The sequence below is a fragment of the Tupaia chinensis genome, unplaced genomic scaffold (assembly GCF_000334495.1).
Source record: "Tupaia chinensis unplaced genomic scaffold, TupChi_1.0 Scaffold000278_1, whole genome shotgun sequence".
NCBI lineage: Eukaryota > Metazoa > Chordata > Mammalia > Scandentia > Tupaiidae > Tupaia > Tupaia belangeri.
The window spans coordinates 1,355,454-1,375,445 of record NW_006159761.1 but is presented as its reverse complement, the minus strand read 5'-3'; the positions used below and the strand labels follow the sequence as shown (position 1 = coordinate 1,375,445).

At 39.4% G+C, this 19,992-nt stretch overlaps 1 protein-coding gene across 1 annotated transcript in view; it reads right to left on the bottom strand.

Moving 5' to 3' along the window:
- Nucleotides 1–19,992, bottom strand: part of F5 (coagulation factor V) — a 107,235-nt gene that overhangs the window by 86,458 nt on the left and 785 nt on the right. Inside the window, 1 exon segment of the mRNA XM_006150113.3 lies at nt 17,142–17,233. Within this exon segment, the coding sequence (XP_006150175.1) occupies nt 17,142–17,233 (92 nt within the window).

The window sequence follows — 19,992 nt, the reverse complement described above, 5'->3', positions numbered from 1 at the left end:
TGAGCAGGAAGTGCCTTCATTAAGAAAAGAAAGGATTCAAATTAACTATCCAATATCCAATTCTAATAACTAGAAATGCAAGAACAAACGAATTCCAAAACTGGCAGAAGGAGAAAAATAATAAAGATCAGAGAAGGATTAAATAAACTGAGGCAAAAAAAAAAATCACGAAAGGGTCAATAAAACAAAACAAAACAAAACCTGTTTTTTGAACAGATAAGCAAAATCAACAAACCAATGGCTAAGAAAAACAAGAGAGAGGGAGGGAGAAGACACAAATAAAAACAGAAATGAAAAACATAACTGACACCACAGAAATACAATAGATTCAGACTAGACTAATAAAGAATTTCTGCTGAGACTTCACCCTCCAAAGCCCATCTTTGAGTGGGTAGGGCCCCCATATCCTTCTCACTGTCTTTATCTCTCCCTGTCTTTTCATATTTTTCATTTTTAAAAATTTTTTAAGGTAAAGTATTTTCTTGACTTCCAGATCCTCCTTTCTCTTGGTAATTCTCACCTTTCTTCCCTCATATGTAGGCCAGACAAAGACTCCACTGAAACTGGAATTAGTGCTTTTGCGTGCCACACGGTTTTCATTTTTTGATTTTTTAAAAAATAAATAAAGTTTTTTGTAAGTTTTTAATTTTTTTTCTCTTTCTCTGTTTCCTTTCCCTTTCTCTTTTACCTTCACCATTTTGCTGCTCATTCTTCATGCACTGAGTTTCTAGTCAGGTCTAAGTGAACCAAAATCAAACATCTGAATACTATCAGGATCAGAATATTCTTAAATTCCCACTGAATCTGCCACACAGAGGGAGAAAAATGAAATGGCAATGAGTTTGCAGGTCACCTCCTCCTACACTCCTCTGAATGCTCAGATGGAACTTCAAGATATTAGGAAGAAACTAATATCTTAATACCCATCAAATGACAAGAAACACTGCAGAGGCACAAGAAATATGGCAAATCAAGAAAAATACCTCTCCCCCTTAATACCCATCAAATGACAAGAAACACTGCAGAGGCACAAGAAATATAGCAAATCAAGAAAAATACCTCTCCCCCAAGAGAAAAGAAGAACTCCTCTTCATCCACAGACAGTACAAAGGAACTTGTGGAATGTCTGATAGAGAATTTAGATGGACCAGCAGTTAGCATAATGGCTATATCTCTGGACTCCCATGTAGTTGAGTGCAGTTTGAGTCCTGGACCTGGTAGCTTAAACTCACACCAGGTGTGTGTGCATGCATGCCCAAGATCCCGAGAGGAGAATGAAGAAGGGATTGCGGCATGGTCACCCGCACTGGAGAGTGATTTCTTGCTTTATGTCTCTCTGTCTCTCTCTGTCTTTCTGGTGAGCGCACACGCGCTATAGCAAACACCTCTCCAAAAAAAGAAAAAAAAAAGAATTTAGAGTATTGATAGTGACAAAGCTAATGGAGATGCAAGAGAAGAGAGACAATGAACTCCAGAAGTGGCAGAAGAAAAGACCCAATGAGTCCAGAAGTTGAGGAAGTTCTTGCATGATCTGAAAGATCACCATAAAAGAGAATCAAATGCAACTGATAGAGATGAAGGCTATAATACAAGAAGTCAAAACCTCTCTTGAAAGTATTAAAAGCAGGCTAGATTATACAGAAGTTTGAATCTCAGATGTAGAATACAGAATCGCTGGACTAGAAAAATCCACCATAGGGACCAGCAGTTAGCATAAAGGCTATGTTGCTGGACTCCCACATAGTCGACCACGGTTCGCGTCCCAGACCTGATGGCTTAAACTCACGCCGGGCACGTGTGCGTGCATGCCCAAGATCCCAAGAGGAGAAAGGAGGAGAAGGGATTGTGGGGTGGCCATCCCCCCTGGGGGGGGTGATTTCTCCCTTTCTATCTCTCTCTCTCTGTCTGGAGAGTGCACGTACCCTATAGCAAAAACCTCTCCAAGAAAAAAAGAAAAGAAAAGAAAAGAAAAATCCACCACAAAGACTGAGAAAATAGCACCCCCCAAAATGAGAATACTATACAAGAAATACTAGCTACCATTAAACGTCCAAACATCCAGATAATTGGTATTCCAGATGGTGAAGAGACCAATTAAGGACATTGATAATCTATTCCATGAAATCCTGCAAGAAAACGTTCCAAACCTAGAGAGGCACTGAAAGATCCAGACCCAAGAAATATAAAGGACTCCAAATAGAATCAACCCAAGAAGATCTTTTCCAAGACACATTATAGCCAGATTTACCAAAACCACAGACAAAGACAGGATACTAAGATTGGCAAGAGAGAAAGGTCAAGTCACCTACAAAGGATAGACCATCAGGCTAACAGCGAACCTCTCATCAGAAACAATGAGAGCGAAGAAAGAATGGGAAAACACATTCAAAGTGTTGAGAGAAAAACAATTTCAACCAAGAATATTATACCTGGCAAGAATATCCTTCATATGGGAAAGAAGACAAGAACATTCTCAGATAAACAAAACCCGAAAGAACTTACCAACACCAGACCAGCTCTCCAAGAAGTTCTGAAGAGGATACTATATCATGAAAACTAAATACAGACACATAGAAAAAATAGTTCAAAAATAACTAAGAAAATGGCCAATGTAATGGTAGGGACAAATCAAGAGTTGAATATTATCTTCCAGAACTTAAACGGAAAGATCAAACTCCAACAGAAGATAGATTAAGCACATGAGACTGAACTGGTAAAATAGAATTTTATGACTTCTCACTAAAACATTACTGATTTTTTTCTATGCTTTGTTTTCCAGATTTGGGGATTTTTGTCTTCTCTTGAGCTGCCCATAGGTTCATGTACCTACTATTTGAAGAGAATCCTAACCTGTTTCTTGGCTTTAAGTGTTAAGCAAAGTTCTCTTAACATTTTTAAATTTTGGCTTATTAAAGTTAAAATTGCCTTTCTTGAAATTAAATAGGTATTAAAATGCCTATTTAATGAGCACAGTAAGCTATATATAGCCTCAGCCAGGTGCTACTTTATAATATATCCATTCTATTCACAGAGTTTCATGCCTAAAGTCAGACTTGTGTTCACAGACACCTATATATGAGCTGAACTTGCTACTAGAAGTAGTTAGTTTAATTAAGACATTTTGTGAATCAATAAAATGTAGAAAAGAAAAAAGGAATGGAAAGCAACTGTAGATACCAGAAACAGGGTAAGAGGAGGGTGGGAAGTGGCTGAGGGTGAGAAATAGCGGAAGAATATATATATTTAAGAACCAAGAAATGGAAAATTATTTGTTGATGATAACATGTATGACTAAGCCACTATACAGTTTTTTTTTTTTTTTGGATGGGGAAATGCTTTTAATATGCTGTAATGATGTTCAGTGAATGAATGTAAAATAAATAATTCTTTCAAAAAATATAAACAATAGATTCTTAGAAACTATTATAGACAACTACACTCCAACAGTCTGGAAAGCGTAGATAAAATGGACGAATTCCTGGACACATACCACCTACCATGACTGAACCAGAAAGAAATAAAAAACCTGAATAAACCAAAAACAAAAAATGAGATTAAATTAGTAATGAAAAGTCTTCCAGCAAAGAAAAGCCAAGGATCAAATGGTTTCACTGTTGAATTCTACAATTCTACAAAATCTTTAAAGAACTAATACCAATGCTCTTCAAACTATCTAAAAAATTGAAGTTGAAGGAACCCTCTCAAATCCATTTTATGAGTCCAGAATAACTCTGATACCAAAGCTAGACAAAGACACATCATGAAAACTGCAGCACAATATCCCCAATGAACATAAATGTAGAAATCCTCAACAGAATACTAGCAAATGAACTTCAACAGCGCATCAAAAAGTCTGCATACTACAACAAAGGGCATTTTATTCCAGTGATGCAGGATAGTTCTCAAATGCAAATCCATAAGTGTGATACATCTGTAACTACAACACAAACAATAGAAGCCATATGAGCCTCTCAATAGATGTGGAAAAAGCATTTGATACATCTGTAACTACAACACAAACAATAAAAGCCACATGAGCCTCTTAGTAGATGTGGAAAAAGCACTCCACAAGATAGGACATCAGCTTTTGATGACAATAGTCAACAAATTAGGTGAAGAAGGAATTTACTTCAGCATAACAAAAGCAAACAATGGCAGATCGAGAGCTAACATCACACCAAATGGGGAAAAGGTGAAAGCCTTCCTCTAAGAATTGATACAAAGCAAAGGTGTCCACTTTCACCACTCTTAGACATCATGGTATTGGAAGTCATGGCCACAGCAGTAAGGCAGGAGAAGGAAATAAAGGCTGCCCATATTGAAAAGGAAGAAGTTAAATTGTCCCTATTTATAAATGATATGATCTTATATATAGAAAATCCTAAAGATTCCACACACAAAAAATTAAAACCTCTTAGAACTGATAAATTCAGTAAAGTTGCAGTATACAAAATCAGTATATAAAAAAATAGTAGCATTTTTATATACCAATAATGAGATAGTTGAAAGAGAAGTAAAAAAGCAATCCCATTTAAAATAACTACAAAGAAAATAAAATACTTAGTAATAAGTTAACCAAGGAGGTAAAAGATCTTTGTAATGAAAGCTTGAAGCCATTGATACAAGAATTTAAAGACACAAACAGAAAGACATGCTATGTTCATGGATTGGAAGAGTCAATATTGTTAAAATGTCTGTACTATCAAAAGCAGTCTATAGATTTAATGAAATATCTATCAGAATACCAATGATATTTTTCACAGAAATAGAAAAAATAAAATAAAATTTGTATGGGATCAGAAAAGACCCCAGATATCCCAAGCAATCCTGAGCAAAAACAATGGAGCTGGACATGTCATGCTACCAGATTTCAAAATATACTATAAATCCATAGGTACTAAAACAGGGCACTACTGGAAAAAGAACAGACACATAGATCCATGAGACACAACAGAGAACCATAGCCTTCCCACATGAATCTGCCTTACAGAGTATCATGGTGCACACTGCACCACTGTCCAGCTCCCAAGTCAGCTGATTTTTGACAAAGGTTCCAAGAGCATGCACTGGAGAAAAGATAAGTATCTTAAATAGATGGCGCTGGGAAACTGGGCATCCATATGCAGAAGAACAAAGCTAGACCCATATCTCTCACCATGTACAAAATCAACTCCAATTAGATTAAACACTTAAACATAAAATCCCAAACTACAAAGCTGCTGGAAGAAAATATAAGAGAAACACTTTAGGACATTAGTATAGATTGGGACCAGCCGTTAGCATAATGGCTATGTCGCTGGACTCCCATGTAGTCAACCGTGGTTCGAGTCCCGGACCCAGTGGCTTAAACTCATGCCGGGCGCATGTGCATGCGTGCCCAAGATCCTGAGAGGAAAGTGGAGGAGAAGGGATTGCAGCGTGGGCATCCCGCCTGGGGCGGGGAGGGGGGAATTTCTCGCTTGCTATCTCTCTGGCTCTCTCTGTCTGTCTGGTGAGCGCATGCACCCTATAGCAAAAACCTCTCAAAAAAAAAAAAAAAAGGATGTTAGTATAGGCAAAGTGTTCTTGAATAAAACCTCAAGAGCTCAGGCAGCAAAACCAAAAATAAACAGGACTATATCAAACTAAAAAGCTTCTGCACTGCACAATTAACAGTCAACAGAGTGGAGAGACAATACACAGAATGACAGAAAACATTTGCATGCTATCCATCTGATAAGGGATCAACAGCCAGAATATACAAGGATCACAGAAACTCAATGCAAAAACCAAAATATCCAGATTTAAAAATGGTTAAACAACCTGAATAAATAGTTCTTGGAAAGATACATATAAATGGCTAACAAATATATGCAAAAAATGCTCATCACCCATCATTAAGGGAAATGCACATCAAAACCACAATGAGATGTCATCTCGTCCTAGATAAAATGGTTATTATCAAAAAAGCAAAAAATAACAAATGTTGCTAAGGCTGTGGAGAACAGGGCACCCTTACATTGTTGGTGTGAATGAATATTAGAGCAGCCATTAAGGAAGACAGTATGGAGGTTCCTCAGAAGACTAAAAGTAAAACTTCTGTGTGATCCAGCAATCCTACTACCAGGTATACAAAGAAAGTAAATCAGTATATTGTTAAGATATCAGAACCTTAATGTTTATTGCAGTTCTATTCACAATAAAGAAAGGAAGCAACTTGTGTCCGCCAACAGGCAAATGGATAAAGAAAAGGTGGTGTCTGTGTCTCTGTGCAATATATATATATCTCATATATATATATATATATATATATATATATGCAATCATACATCTGTATTCTGCTGCTGAGATTCAATCTTCTGCATGATCTAATCTGCTTTTGATATTTATATATACACAGATACCTTATCTATGTGTGGGTAGTGTGTGTGTGTGTACACATGCACACTGGAATACTATTCCACTGTTAAGAATGAAGTCTTGCCATTTATGTTAAATAAGTGCACCTAGAGGTTATTATGTTAAGTGAAATAAGTCAGACACAAAAAGAGACACACTCTTCACTTGTGGAACTTGAAAAAAATGGGTCCTATGTAGAGGTGGGGGAGATTGGAAAGAATGAGAACAGAGGGATGTCAATTAGTAACAATTAAATTGCAGATGGAAGGAATAATTTCTAGTGTTATAAAATATGGTGGAATTGTGACTGACCATGGTTTGAGTCCTGGACCTGGTGGCTTGCTTTTTCACTTTCTCCTCTCTCTGTCTCTCTCTGGTGAGCATGTGTGTCCTATAGCAACTTAAAAAAAATGGTCCCCCAGATCTAGCCAGGAGCCAGGACAAGCCAATCAGCAGCCACCTATATCTGAGGTCTAAGTGGCTTCATTCAGTGATTATGATGATCAAAAACCGTCTACCTAGACTTCACCCTCCTGCACTCCAGATCTAACCAGGACCAGAGAATACAAAGCAACTCATGGAAATGTCAGTAAAGAATTTAAAATATTCATAGTGACAAAAACTAACAGAGATTCAAGAAAAGAGAAAAAATGAACTCCAGAAGATGCAGGAGAAAAGAGACACTGAGTTCCAGGAAGTGAGGAAGTTCTTGCACAATCTAAAAGAGGAGATATACACCATTAAAAAAATCTAATGAAATTGTTAGAGATGAAGGCTGTAAGACAGGAAATCAAAAATATCAAAAGCAGATTAGGTCATGCAAAAGATCAAATCTCAGCTGTAGAAGATCAAACCGCTGACCTAGAAAATTTCACCAAAAAGACTGAAAAAATAGTCCAAAAATGAGAATAACATACAAGTAATACTAGATACCATTAAACACCCAAACATCTGGATCATTGGTATCTCAGAAGGTGAAGAAACTAATAAGGGCATTATAATCTATTCCATAAAATCCTGGAAGAAAATTTTCCAGACCTAGAGAGGCACTCAAATATCCAGACCCAAGAAATACAAAGGATCCCACATAAAATCAACCCAAGAAGGTCCCCCAGGTATATCACAGTCAAATTTACCAAAACCACAGACAGAGACAAGATACTAAATTTGGCAAGAGAGAAAGGTCAAGTTACTTTCAAAGGATATCTCATCAGGCTAAAGTCAGACCTCTCATTGGAAACAATGCAAGCAAGGAAAGAATGAGAAAATATATACAAAGTGTTAAGTGAAAAACAATTTCAACCAAGAATACTATACAGACAAAGATGATCCTTCATATGGGAAAAAAAGACCAAAACATTCTCAGATAAACAAAACCTGAAAGAATTTACCAACACAAGACCAGCTGTCCAAGAAGTGCTGAAGGGAATACTATATCAGAAAAACTAAAGTCGGATACACAAAAATGAGACTACTAAAAACAACCAAGAGATGGCTGGCCTAATGGTAGAGACAAGTCCGGAGTTGAATATTAACTTCCAGAGTTTAAATGGAAAGATCAGACCACAGGAACACTGCAAAATCAAGAGAAGAGAATCTGAACTAGTGAAATAGAATTTTTTTGACTTTAGGCTAAAATATTAGTGATTTTCTTCGATGTTTTGATTTCCATATTTAAGGATTTTTGTCTTCTTTTGAACTGTTGATAGATTAATCTGCCTACTATTTGAATTAAATCATAACCTTTTTCCTAGCTTTAAGTTTTAAGCAAATTTCTCTTAACATATTTTGATTTTGATCTATTAAAACTAAAACTGTTTTCCTTGGGGGAAAAAAAAGTATTAAAAAGAGAAAAAAGCGATAATAATAATAATAAATAAAATTAAATAATTCTTAAAATAAAAACCCCTCGCTACAGCTCTTCCTGGTAACCCATTTTCTGGGACCCCTCCCTTCGTGGGAGTTCTGTTCTTCCTTCCCTCTCCTTTAATAAACTCCCCGCTTTGCTATACCTTTAAAAAAAAAAAAAGTGGAAGAATATAGATGGCAACAACTTGTGCATCTCAAAGTAACTGAAAGGGAGGATTTTAAACACTCCCAGCACAAATAATAATAAACGGCCAAGCTGATAGATTCACAGTTAACCCTGAATCATTGTATTCTACTGTAAAATCATTGTATTCTACCGTTCTGATATCTTAAGAATATGCTGGTTTACATTTTACAAATATATACAATTACCATGTGTAAATAAAAATATTTTAAATTCTATTTTATTTTTTAATTTGCCAGAGAGTGTATACACTTGCCAGAGTGAGACAGAGAGAGGGAGAGAAAGAAAGCACCTCTCAAAGGGGCATGGTCATACACAATCCCTTCTCCATGTCTCTACCCTGCCGGAATTTGCACATGCACATGTGCAGGCATGGTTTTTAGGCCTGGGGGCCTAGTATTCAAACCACATAGTGGGCCATGTGGGATCTCGCTTCCTTAACCACTAGACTACAGGGCTGGCCCTAACAAATATGTTTTTAAAATGCCTTAGTTCACATCAATCAAATCTATTTTGAAATACACAGGGGTTGACAGAAGGTGATGATTTTTTTATATTTTCCTACTTGCACAGAGTGTGTGCATTTGTCCGGAGGGCAAGCAGGGAGGAAGAAAGCATCCTCTCAAGGGGCATGGTCACACTGCAATCATTTATCCACCATTTCTCTATCCTATTGGGATTTGGGGGCACACACACATACACGTGTGCTCAGTGTGTTTTTCAAGCTGCCAGGGCTGGGATTATGAAACACAGATAGCCATTTGGGATCTGGCTTCCTTAACCACTAGGCTATGGAACTGGCCTAGAAAGTAATGTGTGAACTACAAGAGAATTAAACATAAATCAGAGGTTGTTCTCAAGTCATTAAGGCCTGTTTCTAGTTAATAAGATTAACTTGGGAAATCACTACACAAGGTGACCAGCTGAAAGGATTCTGATCACAATGTCCCCTCTTCACGATCTACCAACGCCTCCCTACTGTTTAAAAGTCTCCATCCTGGCTTGGTCCTCTCTGTCACTATGGCACGCAGCAAATGTCTGACAAAGCAACGACATTAAGAGTTGTTTAACGTTGCTAAAGCCCCAAACTCTCACCCAACCCCTCTTCTTCTAGGCCTAATGAATGTGTCTCCTAGCTCGTTTCCCCTTCACCCACCCACAGTTAAATTAAACAGCTCCATTGCATCTAATGTACATGCTAAGCTTGGAGCTGCAGCTGTGGAAATGAATAGACTGCATGGAAAACAAGATCCTTCAACTTCCAGTTCACAGTGACAGCTTAATTTAATTGCTCACCTTGGTGGCCCTTCCCCTTGCCTGGCCCCCAGTGAGGTTGTAGCCCTTACGCCCAAGGCCGACCCAGTCCAAACTTGAACCCTGGCTCTTCCTGCCCTTCTGTGTCAGACTCCATCAATTATCTTCTCTCAGGAGTCTTTATCCTCTCCTTGCCTACTGGATTCTTCCCATTAATAACTGTCAGTCTCTGTTTTCCTTTTTCTAAACTCCCAAAATATCCTTTAGCACATGAATCATGCCACTGCTGGACATCTCTCCCCAAGTTTCTGGAAAAAGTTATCTATAAGCTTGCATTTCTTCACCTTCCATCAGCCCGACCCCCTGCCACCTGGCTTCCCCCACTATTCCATAACAAAAGACAATGGCTTCTGTCCTGAACTCAGTGGTTGTGGGTAGCCTGGACCCTCTGCTCCTCAGTTCCTACATTCTCCGGGTGATCTCCGCCTTTCTCAAGTCCCTTCATGAGCTTGCCTTTCTGGGCCCAGCGCTTGGCCCTGCCATCCTCTCTTCTCATCCATTCTCCCTGATGGTCTCACCCCGTCAAGGCTCTGTTGGCCATCTTCATTCTGATGTCTTCTAAACATTTATATGTAGCTCCGATTCTCTCTCCTGAGAGCCAAGCTTCTACACCATCTGTCCATTTGACATCTCTAGTAGCTACTCCCCATCTGAATGCATCACCTTTCCTCACAAACCTTGTCCTTGTCCTAAATAAACATCTCTGGAATCCACTCCCCTCAGGCTCCTCGCCCGGGTCACACACAGTCCATCACTAAGTCTCTGTCTCTGGATTTGCTTCCTCCAGTCCATTCTCTACGTCTGGGGAGCACAGATCTGAGATGGCCTTTCTCCTGCTTAGTGCCTTTCAGTGACTCTGCTTCCCTCCAGATAAAGCCTGATGTGGCTGCCTGTCCCCACCTACTTGCGTCTCTTGTTATTTCCTGGCTTGAAGGTCGTCCGGCTCTGCTGCCCCAGCTACAGATCCTAAGTGCTCCATTACCGGCTCACCTCTAGACCTGCATACACTCTGCTCCCTTGGTTTCAAATGCAACCCACCTGGCTTCCCTAGATACTACTCTTTTCTCATCCATCAACTTAGTAGTAGGAAGCCTTCCCTGGCTACTGGGCTGAACAGAGGTCTCTTTTGTCCCACCTCAGCCTCTCATCATAGTCCTTCCTCATTACTGCACTGTGGTTGCTTGTCTATCAGTGGGTCCTTCCCAAAAGTTGGTTGGCTCTTGAAGCTCAAGGTCCATGTCTTATTTATTTTTATATCTCTTGAGTCTGGAATGTGGCAGGTTCACAATACACAATTATTAAAAAACTAATGAAAATAATATTTACTTTAATATTTAATTTAATTAATATTTGATTGTATTTAATTTTAAAACAAACTATATGCAAACAATATATTAATGAGTGAAGAAATATAGACCTATATATATTTACAATCCCAGAATGTATATGACTTAGTAGAAATATGATTAATGACAATAGCAATAACAACAATGTAGCTAACTTCAATGGAGGCCTTCTATGTGTTCATTTATTATAAATGCTTTGCACTTACTAACTCAGTTGACTCTCACAGAACCCCCAGACGGAATTAATTTAAGGTTCCTGGGGTGGACAGAGCAGGAACAGCTAATCCTGCAGGTCAGGAGAGGGAGGCAGGGAGTGGTGGCCTCTGGAAAGAAACCAGGGAGAGCCCAGGCATGGCTGAGGTTGAAATCTGGGGAGCAAGACTGGTGGAAAGATGGAGAGGAGTGGTCAGAGAAGTCTGAGGAAAAGCAGAGGAGGCACCATGAGGGAGACCAGGCAAAGAGAGACTTTCAAGAAAGGAGAGTGCTGACTATCCTAGGAATGTCACATTGTGAAGGACCTGAAAGAAGCCTCAAGTTCTGGCGTCTCAGAGGTCATGCGTGCCCTGACTTGAGAGTAATCCTAGTGGACTCGCTCACGGATCAGAGAGGACATGCAGTGAGAGGTGCAGACCCTCCCACAGGAAATCGGTAATGAAGGAAAGCAGAGAGAAGGAAAAGGCAGGCCACGTCAGGGGAAGGGATTTTCTTTTTCTAGGCAGGGATTAACTTGAACATGATTTGTTTTTTTTTTCATGTTGTTGATTTACTTATTTATTTTTAAATCATTTCTAATTTATAAATAATCACTGCACATCTTTGTGGGGTACAGTATGGTTTTCCAAAGCATCACATATAGTGTATAATAATAAAATCAAAGCTACACATTCATTTTCAACATTGAACATCATACAATGTACACAGTTGATAAAAGGTCTTCTAGGGTTTTGTTTTGTTTTGTTTCCTGGTATCTACCATTATTTTCTCTACTTCTAAACCATCAAGAATGTCAGTATCAGGGGACCAAGGCAACTAGTTATGCTCCAAACCTCATCTCCTAGACCCCTGAAACACTCAGACAAGATTTTTTCCGGCATGTTCAGGGAAGTTATGCTCTAAACTCCAACTTCTAGACTCCTGAAATATTCAGACAAGGTAGGGTGACCTCTGTCCTCTTTCTGTCTCTGTTTGTCTGTCTCGTGCTCTTGCTCTCTCTCTTTACATTTTTTATTTAATTTTTTAAAAATTTGTGAACCACTTCTCCTAACCTCGGGCCTTTTCTTACTCTTGCTAATTTCAGAAGCCAATTTAAATCTGAGGTGTGTCCTGGCATGTTTGTGTGGTTTTCATTTTTTACCTTTAAGAAAATTATTTTTGTTTTCTGTTTTGGTCATTTTTGTCTAGTTATTTTTCTTTTCCTTTTGCTTTTATTTATTTATTTTTTAATCGTACCTTCCCACTCTGCTCTTCACTCTGCACACACTGAGTATCTAGACAGGCCTAGGTGCACAGTAGCCAAGCATCTGAGTACTTTTAGAGTATTGGAATCCTCAATGTTTATTGAACCTCCTGCTTTAAGGAAGAAACTTCTTTTTATAAATCTGAACTCATAATCTCTTTCTGTGGATACCACATTGCAAAGCACAGTAGAGGAGAGATTTTGTCACAGAATGACCAGACACCACTGCAGAGGCACAAGAAATATGAGAAACCAAGAAAATATCTCTTCCCTAAGCGAAAAGAACAATCCTCCATCCACATATAATACAGTGAAACTCATGGGAATGTCTGATAAAGAACTCAGAATATTCTTAGTGACAAAATTAAACAAGATGGAAGAGCTGAGAGACAATGAACTCCAGAAGATGCAGGAGAAAACAGACAACAAGTTCCAGGAGGTGAGGAAGTTTTTACACAATCTGAAAGAGGAAATATACACCACAAAAAAAGAATCAAATGGAACTGTTAGAGATGAAGGCTGTAATACAGGAAATCAAACCCTCCCTAGAAAGTATTAAAAGCAGATTAGTCCATGCAGAAGACTGAATTTCAGATGTTGAAGGCAAAACCTCTGACCTAGAAAAAACAACCAAAAAAACTGATAAAATAACTGGTAAAAAATGAGAATACTATATGAAAAATACCATTAAGTGCCCAAACATCTGGATAATTGGTACCCCAGAACATAAAGAAACTAATAAGGGCATTGATAATCTATTCCATGAAATCCTGGAAGAAAACTTTCCAAATCTAGAGAGGCATTCAAATATCCAGACTCAAGAAATACAAAGGAACCCCTAATAGAATCAATCCAAGATCTCTGAGGCACATCATAGCCAGACTGGCCAAATCCACAGAAAAAGCCAAGACACTAAAATTGGCAAGAGAAAAAGTCAGGTTACTTACAAAGGTTATCCCATCAGGCTAACATCAGGCCTCTCATCAGATACAATGTGAACAAGGAAAGAATGGGAAATTATAGTCAAAATGTTAAGTGAAAGAATAGCATTCAACCAAGAATACTATATCTAGCAAGATTATCCTTCATATGGGAAGAAAAGATAAAACATTCTCAGATAAACAAGACCTGAAAGAATTCGCTAATTTTCAGATCCACTCTTCAAGAAGTTCTGAAAGGAGTGCTCTACCAGGAAAAGTAAAGACACACATACAGAAATAAGAGAACAAAAAGCAACCATGAAAATGACCAACTTAATGCTAGGGACAAGAGAAATATCAATAATAAAGTTGAATGCTAACTTCCAGGATTTAAACAGAAAGATTAGACCACAGTAACACTGCAAATTCAACAAAAGAGAGATTGAATATAAGACTGAACTGGTGAAATAGAATTTCATGACTTTTGAGTAAAACATTACTGATTTTTTTTTTACAATGCTATGTTTTCCCAATTTGAGGATTTTGCTTTCTTTTGAGCTATTGATAGGTTTAGCAATTTTTAAAAATGTTTTTTCTTGTTTTTGTTTTTGTTTTTTGTTTTCTTAATAGAAACATAAACTCCTCCCTTTCTGACTCCTCTGAAATTAGAAAATATTTGGGAGTATTATTCTGTGGCAAAATAGTTATTTGCATATGTTCAATAATACCTCTTGCCTTGGGACCAGCACTTAGCATAATGGCTATGTCGCCGAACTCCCATGTTGTCAACTGCGGTTCAAGTCCCAGATCTGGTGACTTAAACTCACGCTAGACGTGTGTGCGTGAATGCCCAGGATCCCGAGAAGAGAATGGAGGAGAAGGGATTGCAGTGTGGCCATCCCCCCGGGGCGTGATTTCTCGCTTTCTATCTCTCTGTCTCTCTCTGTCTATCTGGCAAGCACACGCGCCCTATGCCAAAAACCTCTTAAAGAAAAAAATAATTAAAAATAAAGGGAACAGCAGTTAGCATAATGGCTATGTCGCTGGACTCCCATGTAGTTGACCGTGGTTCGCGTCCTGGACCCAGTGGCTTAAAACTCACGCCGGGCATGTGTGCGTGCATGCCCAAGATCCCGAGAGAAGAATAGAGGAGAAGGAATTGCGGCAAGGCCATCCCCCCGGGGGGTGATTTCTCGCTTTCTGTCTCTATGTCTCTCTCTGTCTGTCTCGCAAGTGCACACATCCTATAGCAAAAACCTCTCCAAAAAACAAAAATTAATTAAAAATAAATAAACAAATAAATAAGTAATACCTCTTGCCTTGAATCAGAAATTGGAAATACTTGTTATTGGACAGGGCTTTGACTGGAATGTCGTATCTGAAAATTAAACCAGAAAACTACAGTACTAAGGTAAATCTCAAGTAAGCCAACAGAACCTCTTGGAAAGATGACCTGGCACCATAAACAGTTCTGCCTGGCAGAGAGGATTAGAGAAGCTATATGAAATAATTTGTACTATAAAATAACCTGCATTGTAATCAGTAGAGATTGAAAAAAAGAAACTACAACCAGAGGATTATCTTTTTTTTTTTTTTGAGAGGTTTTTGCTATAGGGTGTACACACTCTCTAGAAAGCCAGAGAGAGACAGAGAGACAGAATGTGAGACAGTACCCCCCAGAGGGAATGGGCACTCTGCAATCCCTTCTCCTCCATTCTCCTCTCAGGATCTTGGGCATGCATGCATATGCTCTGGCGAGAGTTTAAGCCACCAGGTCTAGGACTCGAACTGCAGTCAACAACATGGGAGTCCAGCAAGATAGCCATTATGCCAACTGCTGGTCCCAACCAGAGGATTATCTTGAGGAAGACTTTGAAGGAAGAAAAAGACACTGATCTTTGCTAGCAGATGGTATATCACAGAATAGTTGGTAGGCAGGGCTGAATTGAGAAGGTTTATGTGTGACTTGTGTGCTGGGGGTTTGCTTTTCAACAGTTTGAGTCGTTGACCTATAAATATTCTCTCAAAAATATTTAAAGCCAATACAAATAAAAATTAAAAAAACCATGGAGTTTGAAATGTTTTGATATGTAAACTAAATGTTTGTGGGAAAATGTAAAAATGAATAAATAATTTTTAAAAAGCCAGTATTTACCACAGAGTGAGGATATCTGGTACATATCAAGTGGAATATACAGTATTTGTCTTTAATAGCCTAGCCTATTTCACTGAGAATCATGTGTTCTAAGTTTGTCTGCTTTTTGTCAAATGACAGGATCTCATTGTTCTTTATGGCTAAGCAGAATTTCATTGTGTACATGTGCCACATTTTCTTTGTTTTTTGTTTTTTAAAGTGTTTTTTGTTTTTGTTTTTTAGGTTTTTGCCGTAAGACTCATGCACTTGCAGGAGAAAGACAGTGAGAGGGCAAGTGAGAAATCACCGCCCCCCAGGAGGGATGGGCATGCCACAAACCCTTCTCCATTCTCCACTTGGGATTTGGGGCACACACAAACACAAACACACACACACACACACACACACACACACAGATGCCCAGCATAATTTTCTACCAGCCAGGTCCAGGACTCAAACTAGGTAGTCAGCCTTAACTTCCACTCACCTGCTGGCCCTTGGCCTATTTTCTTAATCCATTCATCTGTTGTTGGGCACTTAGATAATTCCACATCTTAGCTATTGTGCCTAATGCTGCAATAAGCATGAGCTGTGGTTTTTAATTTGTGATAGAAGGGAAGATTGAAGACTGAAAGGAGATCAGAAGAGGCAGCACAGGATTGGGGTTGGGTAACTGGGATAGTAAGGTGAGTCTGGGAGAGACAGCAAGAATTCACATGGCTAGGGGCAAGGACGGTGAGTTATTGACAGTGGAGGAAGTTCTCCCTAAGGACATCTGTCATTCCTGTGAAATAGAGTTCCACAGTTGAGATCCTAGGCCTCCATTTGATCTAGCTCCTTGGTTAAAGTAGAGATGAGCAAAAGAAGAGTTTCTTTAAGAATCATAGCTACTGTGTACAGCACACTAAATAAATAGGAGGATAGATGGGAGAGATAGATGTAAATGAATCAATTGCACATAGTTTAGTGGGGTTTTTTGTATGTTTGTTTGGTCTTTATTTTAAGGACTTGGGAGAGCCAGATGAAGTGAACTCATTCTGCTAGGGCACATTCGTGTTCCTTGAACAGACCAGACACTCCATGAAGTCAGGACGTGAGTCTGTCCTGTCCACTGTTGCTTTCACAGCACACAGTTCAATGTCCAGCCCATAGCAAGCACTCAGTAATCGTTTGCTATACAAATGGATAAAAGTCCAAACACTTAAAAGTTCTGATGAACTATTTTAAGTGAAGGTTAAATCAGGGTTGGCTTCATGGACATAGTTCCTGTGTGATTTCACAGGGCCCCACACTCAGCACGGCCCCCTGTTAAGTTTCATCCTTTATTATCATGGCTCTGCAATTTTCAGTCACATGAACAAGGACCCCCATATTTTCATCTCGCACTGGACCCCCATGTTATATTGCCCCATACTGGTTAGAAGCAGCAACAACACACATTTCTATAAAATGTCACTAAATCAATATTTGAGACATATATGAATACCAAATTAGCCACATAAATTTCTCTTTAAGATTAAAAAATATACTTTGGGCTTACCTGAAATACTGGATCTTGGCTTTTCTTTCTTAAAATAGGGCTCATACTCTCTGTAGACAATTTTCTTAAAGGAAGTTGCAAAAGGATTCAAACTGCAAATAAAATGCAAAGGCCAACTTGTCATATATGGCAACTGTGTCTCACATGACAGAAAGACCTCTCATAGCCTCAGACTTCCGGCAGAGTAACAGCATTACTTATTGTATTTAGAAATCTACATATTATAAGTACAAACTGTAAGTGACACGAATAATTATTGGTCTCTTCAAAATACTCTGTTATGATCATCATTCTTTTATAAGTTTAGGCTTCCCTAAAGCTATTTTGCAAAATTAATTTTCTAACAAAAGACCCCAGATCATACTATAAACCCAAACTTTATATGTAGGTTTAAAATGATTAAAAATATGACCAAATCTTTTATGAATAACTATGTGAGCTATTTTTCAACTGATGGATGAAATACAGTTTTTTAGTGCAATTTCTAATTTTCAAATACAGTTTTAAGTTACTGGGAAATATTGTAAATGAAGACTAATTTGGGGACCTTATCTTAGTTGAGAGGTTGAGATGGGTAATGGAGCTCAAGCCCTCAATTTCACATCGGGGGAACAAAAAGGAAAATAAAAACGATCTCAGAAAGAGTAAGCAACTCATCCAAGTAGGTACAGCTGACAAGCGGCCGGGCCTCAATTCACCAAAGTTAAACCACTGCATCCAGGCTGAAGGATTCAGAGGGAGGCAGCAGGGGAGTTCTGCAAGTCTCCTGTACTTTTTTTCTCTGCCTCTAAAGAGGGGCATGTCATCTCCAGCCTTGACTGAGATTCAAAGATGAGAGTAAAAGGGAAGAGAATCAGGAGAAAATATCTTATGAAGGTCTAAGCCAGCTGACCAGGTGGGCTCTGAGATGCTTCCTAATTCAGACAGTGGCCCCGCCCCCTCCAGGGCACAGCAGGGAGGGACCAGCTGCCTCTGCTGCACTGGCAGAGAGCAGAGTGGCTGATTCAGGGTGTCAGAGTTTGGGTCCTTTATCTACCTCTTCCTAACTGGATTACCTAGAAGCATTTAACTTAATCCCGTGAGCCTGGGCTTCTACAGCTGTGAGATGGACTAACAGTAGACTCTCCCTCAGAACTGTACTGACCACGTTGGTGTGCACAAAGGGCTCAGAGCGGGCACATCATATATACTTAGGATGTGGCCATCCTCCCTGGAGGTGGTGGGGGGGGGTGATTTCTTGCTTTCTGTCTCTCTGTCTCTGTTTCTCCAGCGAGCACACACACCCTATAGCACAAATCTCTTTAAAAAAGAAAAAAGGCATTTTCCTGCCTAGTGTCTGTGAAATAAGGGGACTGTTGTCTGTTCTGTGCTCAGAGACACATTGGCAAAGGATGGGACTGTCCATGCCGATATCCCTCCAGTGAGTCTCACCCCCCTCTAGGCAGGGGACGAGTTAGAACAAGTTCGTGTTCATGTAGCCCGATATGTAGAACAGCTGTTTCACGTGACGGTACTGAGAGAAACGACGTGATTCAAGGTTCAACAATTTTGACAGTTGGTCTGTTATTTTCAGTGTTAAATATGGGGAGAAAATGAACTCCCAGCATAGACACGCCGTACACAGCAGGCCAGCAGCCTTGCCCACGCCCTGCTGGGAGCAGGCACGGCTGGTGTGGGGAGACCGCTATTTCCTGTGGGTGTGGGTGAAGGCAGTTTGTTAAGGGTGTGGGTATGACCTAGATGGTCACCTTGGAATGATCCTTAAAATGGTATTTTTAAAGAAAAGGGATTCCATAGTACGTAAGACCAAGGTAGTACGTAATGTCCTGAGCTAATGGAGTTACAAGGGAATTTTTTAAAGGGTTAATGTCACACACTAAGGACTTACAAAATAACACATTATTTCTTGGCAGACTGCTTTGGTTTTGTAATTGTAAAAGAGGAACACATCTTTCACAATCACTGAAACTGTGATGTTACACTTAACTGAGTCACAGGAGGCTTACCATTTAAAATAAAAGTATAACTAGCTGCAAGCGTGGAGTAGACCTTATGCTTTGGGCAATTTCTGCGAAGTCTAAACTTTTCAGTTAAGAAAAAAAATCTTTAACTCAGAGATAGAGCTTTACACGATTTAAGACTTTTTACAGAGTTTTCTAGTTTGATATGATTTAAACCTTGTCTTAATTCCATGTCTCTCAGCGGTGACTTTACCAAAATAGCCAGAGCCAACCACAGCCAGGAAGCGATCGAGAGGGAGGAAAAAACGAAGAGTCACACTCAGCAGCGTGAGGGAGTCAGATACGAGGCAGGAGAAAGGCGAAAGGACCGAGCGCTGCGTTTCCAGGGACTGGTGATGCTGGAAGTCCTTTCTAAGGAAGCAGAACGAGGCCGTAGCTGTTGAGTTATCTGCTTCTAACAGGGCACAGGTACACCTCCCCGTGTTAGAACACGCAGCCCCGGGGCCATGGAATAACATACTTCCCTGGGAGCTCCAGAAGTACCAGACCACCTGCAGGGGGCTGCTGAGGGGCTTGTCAGTGCCTGGAGCTTTTGGCCAGTGTGAAAGCCAACAGCAAACGTGAAAATGAACTTCAAAAGCAGGCAGCCTCTAACCAATTGAAGGGAGTATTTTCTAAATCCTTAGGACAGTAAACTACATTATTGGAGGTAAAAATTAGTGTGAACCAAACTGGCAATTAATCTCCTCCTAATTCTGTTTACTTACCTGACGTTGACAAAAGAAAAAGAAAGAAAGAGAGAAAGAGAGAGAGAGAAAGAAAGAAAGAGAGAGAGAGAAGGAAAGAGAGAGAGAGAAAGAAGGAAAGAGAAAGAGAGAGAAGGAAAGAGA